At 56.9% G+C, this 8,437-nt stretch overlaps 2 protein-coding genes across 6 annotated transcripts; one reads left to right on the top strand and one right to left on the bottom strand.

Moving 5' to 3' along the window:
- Positions 1–196: 196 nt before the first annotated feature.
- On the top strand, positions 197–2,647 carry NTMT1 (N-terminal Xaa-Pro-Lys N-methyltransferase 1). Of its 4 annotated transcripts, XM_010166043.1 has the most exons (5): positions 315–345; positions 1,049–1,250; positions 1,477–1,729; positions 2,150–2,436; positions 2,534–2,645. In XM_010166043.1, the coding sequence occupies exons 2-4, from the start codon at positions 1,089–1,091 to the stop codon at positions 2,404–2,406; spliced, it is 672 nt and encodes a 223-aa protein (XP_010164345.1). In that variant the 5' UTR covers positions 315–345; positions 1,049–1,088; the 3' UTR covers positions 2,407–2,436; positions 2,534–2,645. The 4 variants fall into 4 exon arrangements, with proteins under 4 accessions (XP_010164338.1, XP_010164345.1, XP_010164329.1 ...); XM_010166036.2 differs by lacking the exon at positions 315–345 and adding an exon at positions 197–259 and having other exon boundaries at positions 1,052–1,250; positions 2,150–2,647; XM_010166027.1 differs by having other exon boundaries at positions 2,150–2,647.
- A 2,237-nt stretch (positions 2,648–4,884) lies between these two features.
- ASB6 (ankyrin repeat and SOCS box containing 6) lies at positions 4,885–8,174 on the bottom strand. Of its 2 annotated transcripts, XM_010166016.2 has the most exons (6): positions 8,008–8,174; positions 7,383–7,564; positions 6,873–6,979; positions 6,365–6,473; positions 5,761–5,847; positions 4,885–5,561 (listed from the first exon to the last, which is right to left on the bottom strand). In XM_010166016.2, exons 1-6 carry the CDS (start codon positions 8,118–8,120, stop codon positions 4,885–4,887), a joined length of 1,275 nt encoding a protein of 424 aa, XP_010164318.1. In that variant the 5' UTR covers positions 8,121–8,174. The 2 variants fall into 2 exon arrangements, with proteins under 2 accessions (XP_010164318.1, XP_010164311.1); XM_010166009.1 differs by lacking the exon at positions 5,761–5,847 and having other exon boundaries at positions 8,008–8,120.
- Positions 8,175–8,437: the final 263 nt, after the last annotated feature.

Here is an 8,437-nt window from a genome sequence, read left to right as displayed (position 1 = left end):
CCCGCGGCTCAGCCTCCTGCTGCCTCTGAGCTATGGGGCAGCACCAGCTCCTGCCCCCCAACCACCCCGGGAAGGTGCGTGTGGGGTCAGGGCAGCTCTTACCTCCGGCTCCCAGGAGCTGCAGTCAGCCTTGTTCACACTTGCAGGATTAAAGGGGTGATTTGGGACTAAAATCCTGTCTTTGCTTCCCGTAGATCACAGCGCAGACCAGCTCTGGGCATCACTGAGCCAAACTGGATTTCAACCGGTGATCTGTAAGGTGAGACACTGTGTCCTCCTGCTCCCTCCCCGGGCTCCTGAAGACCACGCAGAGCCACCAAAACTGCCTAAGCTGCTGTAGAAAAGGTTTTGTGTCTAATGGGATATTTGCCAGCAAATTCAAGCCACGAACACTATATATTTCTTTATTTGTAAAGGTGTTTGAAGTCCTTGAATTTACCCTTTGGCCACCTTAAATCTAGTTTCTAATCCCTGGCACAGTTAATCAAATCCACAGCGGTTTGAATTATGAGATGTCTGGGGGGGGATTTATAGCTTGTATTGCTGATTATACCTTGACTTTATTATATTGCAAATATCTAACTTACGGTCACGGCCGAGATTTACAATCCTCAGGTAGGTGCTTAGGATAACTTTTAGCAACTCCAGATGTAATTGGAGGTGACTGACGGGGCTGTCACCACAGATGAACGTGTAATCTGTAAAAGGTTAAAGCAGGGAAAGAAGAGGCAGGATAGGTGAAAAGGGCAGGTCAGCCTTAAAAAATAAGAGTATAATTGGGTATATTGCTGAGCAAGACTCTGGGATGCCTGGTCTGGCTGTGGCATCCCTGCCCTGGAAGGGTTTGGGGCTTGTTGGTCTCCAGAAAATATCAGGATTTAGATCTTTGTTCCTTCTTGCTCTCAGCTGAAGGTTTTTAGGGGAGGGAGAAGGGGTGATAAATAGAAATGAGGGTACTGACAGAGCTGATGCCTGCCTCCCCAGTTCGGGGGGGCTTTTCCCCTGCGCTCTTCTGGACCTGACCGGTGCTTTCTCCTCTGTCTGGGAGGAGCAGCAGGTCCTGCAGGGGCGCGTGCCCCCCGGCCAGCATGACGAGCGAAGTGGTGGAGAACGAGTTTGAGTTTTACTCCAAGGCAGAGAAGTACTGGAAGGATGTGCCTGCCACGGTGGACGGCATGCTGGGGGGCTACGGCCACATCTCCAGCATTGACATCAACAGCTCCAGGAAGTTCCTGCAGAGATTTCTGCGGGTAGGTGGCCCAGTCTGTCATGCTCCCAAAGCCCCATCCTACTCCCAGCACGGAGCTGGGCTCTTCCCTCCAGGTTGCTCCATGGGATCTTCCGTCACCTGTGTGTTGGGAGAGCTTTGCTCTGCAACGGGTCCCCCACACCCCAGCCCCATCCTGCATGGCTGACCCACGTCTCCTCTGTGGGTACCTCGCAGTGGGATTCAGCCCCTGATGGTTGTTGTTCCAGGATGGTCCCAACCGGACGGGGACAACCCGTGCTCTGGATTGCGGGGCGGGCATTGGCCGGATCACCAAGAGGCTGCTGCTGCCCCTCTTCAAGACGGTGGACATGGTGGATGTGACAGAGGACTTCCTCACCAAGGCCAAGAGCTACCTGGGAGAGGAGGGCAGGCGGGTGCGCAACTACTTCTGCTGCGGCCTCCAGGACTTCAGCCCAGAGCCCAACTCCTACGATGTCATCTGGATCCAGTGGGTCATCGGTGAGGGTCGCTGGGCTTGTGGGGGTCTCACTAGCCTGTCTTCTGTCCAGCTTCCCCTGAGGGGCAGGTGCTCCATGTGCTGGGGAGAGCTTTGGGCAGGAGAGCTTGAGATCTGCGTGAGGATGTGCATCACAGCGTGAGTGGGAGGGTGGGTTGGGGACCTGCCCTCTGTGGGCACTACAAGGGCTTTGCACTGTGGGGTCTTTTCCCCCCAGCCCTCAGAGGCCAAGGGCAGAGGTGTGGGTTGGATGGAGTTGGGTTGGACAACACCAGGCTAAAGCTTTCACCTGCGAATGGATCAAGTATTTGGTTGTGTGGATCAGGAGGGATCCCTATTGCAGGCTCGTGGTCTCCTCCCCTCGTATCACATCCTGCCATAGTCCCCCCCCATGTCCTCTAATCCTGGCTCTATCCCTCCAGGACACCTCACTGACAACCACCTCTCCGACTTCCTGAAGCGGTGCCGTGCCGGCCTGCGGCCCAACGGCATCGTGGTCATCAAGGACAACATGGCTCAGGAGGGCGTGATCATGGACGATGTGGACAGCAGCGTCTGCCGGGACTTGGATGTGGTCCGTAAGATCATCCGCCGGGCTGGGCTTCACCTCCTGGCTGAGGAGCGCCAGGAGAACTTCCCTGATGAGATCTACCATGTCTACACCTTTGCCATGAGATGAGAACAGCCGGTGGTGGCAGAAGGTCTCTCCGTGGCCAGCTCGGATCATGAGCCAGCACGGTGGTTCCTGCCAGGGCTGGGAGGGGTGAGGACCGTGCCTTGGGCACAGGGTGGTGAACAGCAGCGAGGGTGTCACAAATCCCTCTCTCCAGGGCTGGTGGTGAGGACGGGGTTTTGTCTTCCAAGTTGCTGCTGTTTGTGAAAAGAAGTGTTTGCCAAATACATTTTCCTGCTGTTGCACTCCTGCACGTGGGCTTTGTTGGACACAGCATTGGCTTGATGGCACCTTTGGGGGCTCTCTTGGGGATTGGGAGGGTCTCCTCGGCCAGAGGCCCGCTCACTGGGCACCAGCAGGTTGCTGACCGCAGCCACACAGGGCTCCTGTCAGGGAACAGGAGCTCAGAGCCCCCTGTGAGGGTCTGGGCTCCCTTCCTTCCTTGGCTGTTTGACCCTTTCCTGCTCTTGAACTTGCTGCTGCTCCCAGCAACAAGCTGGGTAAGAAAATGGGAGAGATCTCTGCCATGTCCCTGCAGCGGGTTGGAGAAGCAACACCAGGTTCTGGGGCGTTGTTGTGGCCTCTCCTTTGAACCCATGAGCAGGTCTCCCACACATGCAGCAAAAGGGAGGTGGATGTAATCCTGGGTCCCCCACATCCTCCTCCAGGGATAGGGACACCCCAGACAAAGCCCTGCAGCCCTTTGAGCAAGGATTTGCTCTGGGTGTTCATGGGGAACCCTCTCTGAGCTGCCCCTGGACCCCCCATCCCGTTACCACAGGCTCACGGTGACACCCAGCACCTCCCGCTCGAACGCTGTGACACTACAGCTGCTCCCCCAACACCATCACCCGGCTCTGAACACGCCCAGCTCCTCCTTGGCCACGTCCACTTCATTTTGGTCAAGTCTGGCCAAAATGCCACACAAGGCACACACCTAATGCCACACTAGGCAGCCAGCGCTGGCACCACAGCTTGCTAGGTGGGTGAGAGCACCCCACTTGCAGCCCATCCCTCCACATGATTCTCCCCATCCCCACAAAGTCCTCTCCTCCACCCCATTTCTCCTGCAGAAGAAACAAGCCCCTTGCCAGGATCCCAGAAGGCCTTGTTTAATTGCTCATTTCCCATTCCAGATGTTGGGGGAGTGTATTTGATCACATTATTATATATATTTTTTAAACACCAATTCAAGATACACAGCTCCAGTTCCACAGGGTGGGATAAGGTAAAAGATGCTGCTGGGAGGGCAACAGGGGGAGACAAGCCTTCTGCAGCCAAACTGCCTGTGGATCCCAGGTCCCCCCTGCTGTGAAGTGAACCTGCTCAGAGGAGATTTTTACTCTTTTCATCTTTTGCACCCGTCCCCCGTGACAAACAAACAACAAAAACGTGGGGTTGCTCAGCACTGCGGCCAGTCTTTGGCACATCACAAGGCAGCCGATGCCACGGCTGGGACACAGGACCCCCACGTGCAGCCCCAGAGTTTGAAGCTTCCAGTAGCAGCTTAGAAAGAAAAGCCCAAGTTCTACTACAACTTTTTATTCCTGGGAAAGAGGCACCATGGTCCTGGGAGCAGTCAACAAGGGAGAGAGCCAAGGAACGGGGAGGGAAGCACAAGGCACTCAGCAGTTAGCTGCCTGTTCCTCATCCTTACCCAGGGAATGCACCACAAAGCTGAGAAACATCCATTTGGCTGTTTGTTGTGGAGCCCACCACCTCTGAGGTGTCCTTGGTGGATGGTCCTCTGTGCCAGGAGGATGGGGCGCTCCCAGGAGAAACTCAGAGGGTGTGGAGCAGCCGGCTACTGCTCCCAGCTCCGCTTCCCTCAGCCCCACCACGCTCCTGGTTTCAGAAGCCCAGGCAAGTGAGGAAGGCAGCCACATGGAGATGCTGAACCTGCCTCCACCACAGCTGCTCCCACCACCAGGACTGGAGGCAGGACACCAGGACACGGATGCCAGCGCTCTCCTGACACAGGGAACACCTCGCAGCACCTCCAGGCATCTCGACTCTGCCGCTCACCTAAAGCACTGCTCCACCCCCCTGGACCCAGCACTGCTCCACCCCTCCTGGACCCAGCACTGCTGGAAAGAGAGGGGACAGGCTGTTCAGTCACACCACCAAACCACCCCACTGGTTCTGCCCACCAGGCCTTCTCTTAAAATCCACACAAACCAGCCTCTGCCCCATGTCCAGCACCCCGAGGCCCAGGGGCTCTCTCCACCCTCAGGGAGTCACGGGGCTCTGCCCACCTCCCCACAACATGCCCCAGAGTGGCAAGGCCTCCACAGATGCGTGTGTAGAGTCACACCCAAAAAAGCTTCTCCTGAAAATGCAGCAGAGAGGGACAGCGTGGGCCAAGCCGTGGGCACATGGACAGCAGCACCTCTTGCTGCAGAGAAAACTGGCCCAGAGCAGAGATTTGGTGGCTGTAGGCACACGATGGCCATGCAGGGGGGAGATGAGAGGCATTAGTCAGGCTCAGAGGTCCTCATGCCCGGCAGCAGCATGGTCAATGAGGAGGTACCACTTCAGCCTGTCTGGGAGAGGTAGAGCCTTGATTTTGACATCTACTGGCCACGGTTTAAGGCGCTGACGGATAAAAACCCTGCAGAGATGTTTCAGTGCCTGCGGGGAGCGCTCCAGCTGCTTCAGAGAGCAGAAGAGAGTCCTGATCTTCTCCCCATGGTACCTACAGCTGCTGGTGTTGACCTCAAAGTTACTGGGCAGCTGGATGGCTTGCGAACTGGCCATCATAAGCTCCAGCAGAGTCTGACCCTTCTGAATGAGGTCTGTAGAGAAGCTGTCATCTTCAGAGACGCTGAGGTGTGAGCAGAGGCACTCAAAGACAATGTGGAAGCCTGACCAGCACGAGGGACCATGGAGGGAGCAGTTGTAGGCAGCACCTGACTCCAGCAAGAAACGCAGCAGTGGGAAGTGGCGCTTGAAGCTTTTGAAGCAGAGGTGGGTGAGGGACTCAGGAGCTGGGCACTCGCTGGGGTTGGCACCGTGGGCGAGCAGCAGCTGTGTGACACGAAAGCAGAAGTGACTGATCACCTGTGCCTCCTCAGTGTTGCTGCACACCATCTCTCCCAGCAGGAAGATGACGTAGGTGAAGACAGTGTCACCATCTTTGGTGGCAGCTCTGACATCTGCACCTGGAGGAAGGGACAGAGAATGTAACTGGCACTGCAGACAGCGAGGCCAGGACAGCACTAACTCTGGAACTGCTGGGCTTTACTCTTGCTCAAGTGGGAACACAGAAGAGTTGAGAGGAGGGTAGAGACCTGTACAAAGAATCAGCCAGCACTAGGCCTGGAAGGACTGTGCATGGAGAGGGGAGAAGGTTGCCCTCACCTCCTTCCAACAGGAGACGGATGCTCTCGGTGTTGTGGATCTGGACACCATCGCTGCTGGCCAGGGCGTGCAACAGCGCTGTCTTTCCTGCAAGGGAGCAATTGGTCAGTCAGGTGAAAACAGGGTGACACCCCAAAAGGCAGGAAGGAAAACAATCCACCCCAGCAAGCAGACAGCCAAACATGGGGACAAACAGCCCTTCCCCTTCTGAGAGGCTCCTGCTGTCCCTGGGATGTCGCACAGCTGTGGGAACAGGGTGACAGGCCACAGGTGCAGGGCTGGTGGTGTCCCCACAGGACACACGTGCCCTAGCAGAGAGGGTTTTAGAGCACGTAAGCACCCAAGGCTGTGAGGGGACAGCCCCAACACGTCTCCTATGGACCTCACAGAGCTGGTTTCAGCCCCCTTCTGCACCTGGCAAAGCGAAGGTACAAGAAGAAAGCACAGAGCACCAGGTGGGTTCTGCAGCCTGCACCCAACCTCCAAACCAGTTTGTAACTGGAGCAAGATGGAAAGAGCCAGACCCTGTGCCCTGCTCTAGCCCACCCACGAGGGCTGCTGCTGGAAGCATCGGGGCTGGGGGAGCTGGATGGGGCACACGGACCGTTTTTGTCGGCGGCGTTGACGTCAGCTCCCAGCTGGAGCAGCCGCTGGAGGCACGGCAAGCGCTCGGGCTCCTCGCTGGCCAGGTCGAGGGGACTGCTCTCATGGATCTGCACAGAGCAAGGGGAAAAAACACTAGTAAGTATTAAAGACTGTTTAAGTGACTGCAGAGAGCTGCTGCTGGGGCTTCATCATGGCCAGCATAAGAGTATATTTGAGCCCATCCCCCAAAATCAAAATGAACCTTCCCTGGAGTGTGCACAGGGAGAGGTTTGTCTGTCCCAGCCTCTCCCACTGCAGAGGCACGTTTGCTCGGACAAAGGCAACTTGAACTTCTGCCACAGCATCAGAGCACTACAGGCAACGGGCACGAGAGCTCACCAAGGGGAAGGGGAGTGCAGCAAGGCTCACGAGTGGGGAGCAGGGAGGGCTGTCTCCACACACCCACCCCGTGCAGATAAGTCTCAAAGGGGATCAGCTCGGCCGTGTCTCGGTAGCCAAGCCCATACCCGGTCTCTCCGGTTGATGTCGGCCCCGTGGTGCACCAGGAGCTCCACCATATCCGGCTGGTTGCGGAGCACTGCGATGTGCAGGGGGGTGTAGTAGGTGACTGGATCTGAGGACAAAAGTACAGAGTCAGAGAGAATTATGGGCTTCCCCAGAACGGCCCTGATACCCACCAAAAGTGGAAGGGGGCAGCTGGGGAGAACACAGCGATACCGGTGACAACAGGGCTGTCACCGACACCCCAGGTCCTGCTTTTGTCATGGCTCCACCTCTGGCAAACGCCCTCAGAGCTGCAAACTGGCCCCCAAGCCCCCGGCCATCCCCCAGTTCATCCTTGTGCCTGGGTCTGGACAAGGGCTGCCATAAGGCACATCCATGCTATCCCAGCAAGGAGTGGGGGTCTCAGCTGGCAGCACCCCCTCTTTCTGCCCCAGCTATCAACACCTCCCAGGGCAGCTTCTCACCAGTGGGTTCCTCCTGGCCAGGCCCAGCCCCCTTCCCACCAGCCTTACCTTCAAAGCTGAGGTCAGCGCCAAACTCCAGGAGGATTTCTGCGGCAGGGACAAGCCCCAGCTCGGTGACCTTCAGCAGGGCATAGCTCACACCTTCCTGATAAAATGGGGAGTGGGTTTCCCTCTCCAAGACTCGTCTCACAGCCGAGAGCTGGTTCCTGTCGCTGCCCCGACAGGCAGGGCTTGAAACACATGGAAACACCCAGTTACTCAGCCGAACAGCACACATCTTGGGGTCAAAGTAGCACCAGAAAAGAAAAAAAAGCCTCGATGTTTCCTCTTGTCTTGTAACTACTTGGTCTCTAACCTGTTGGCTGTGGGATTATGCAGCAGCAGCAGCATCAGGGTCACAGCTGAACCCCAGTATCATTGCCATGGGTCAGGCAGAAAGGGCTGCTCCTGGGGAGCATGTGCAGTCCCTGTGTTTGCTCTACTCCACCCCCACGTTCCCAAAGAAAAGCAGCAGGAGGAGGGTCTGTGGGACGTGCTGCTCACCAGGACTGGGGTTTGCTCCCAGCCAGTGCTGTGCCTGACCTCAGCTACATCACTGAGCTCCAGCTACCACCCCCTCAAACTCCAGTGGGTGTTTAGTCTCAGAGCTCTGCTCAGGGCCCCATCTATTTACCTCTCAAGGGTGCTCTGCTGTTCCACATCCTGTATCGCCAGCAACCCCAAGATCTCGTCTACCAGGGGCTGGTACTCGAAGATGATCCTGCGGAAGCCGTGCAGGAAAGGCATCGTGCTCTGCTCTGCGCACAGACCGTCCGGGGCCCTGCAGCATGGCAGTCGTGGCTTCCCCCACGCAGGTCTCTGGCGGGCAGATCCTGGTGCTGCCTGGTTTCTAAAGGACTTTTTCCTCTTTTAAAAACAAATGAGCCTTTCTAGCAGTTCTGCATTTAGAAAAGAAGCACAGACAGCCTGCCTCCCTCCCTCCCTCCCTAAGCACTTCTACAAGGCACCAAAGACAAGCGCAGGGATCTCCTCCCACACACGATGCATTCGAATTATCTCCCGCACCCAGAGCCGCAAATGGGGGTTATCGGGGCGCGGGAGGG

This window comes from Antrostomus carolinensis, unplaced genomic scaffold (assembly GCF_000700745.2).
Source record: "Antrostomus carolinensis isolate BGI_N321 unplaced genomic scaffold, ASM70074v2 scaffold33440, whole genome shotgun sequence".
In the NCBI taxonomy this organism is placed as follows: Eukaryota; Metazoa; Chordata; class Aves; order Caprimulgiformes; family Caprimulgidae; genus Antrostomus; species Antrostomus carolinensis.
Note: the sequence above shows the minus strand (reverse complement) of the source record. Positions and strands in the feature narration are given on the sequence as shown.

Excerpts from the sequence above, each read along its gene's own strand:
- NTMT1 (XM_010166036.2), top strand. The coding sequence starts at position 1,089 with ATGACGAGCGAAGTGGTGGAGAACGAGTTTGAGTTTTACTCCAAGGCA. Across the intron at positions 1,251-1,476 it reads TCCTGCAGAGATTTCTGCGG|GATGGTCCCAACCGGACGGG; the intron begins GTAGGTGGCCCA and ends TTGTTGTTCCAG. Across the intron at positions 1,730-2,149 it reads CTGGATCCAGTGGGTCATCG|GACACCTCACTGACAACCAC; the intron begins GTGAGGGTCGCT and ends CTATCCCTCCAG.
- ASB6 (XM_010166016.2), bottom strand. The coding sequence starts at position 8,120 with ATGCCTTTCCTGCACGGCTTCCGCAGGATCATCTTCGAGTACCAGCCC. Across the intron at positions 6,980-7,382 it reads CGCTGACCTCAGCTTTGAAG|ATCCAGTCACCTACTACACC; the intron begins GTAAGGCTGGTG and ends TTTTGTCCTCAG. Across the intron at positions 5,848-6,364 it reads CAACGCCGCCGACAAAAACG|GAAAGACAGCGCTGTTGCAC; the intron begins GTCCGTGTGCCC and ends GCTCCCTTGCAG.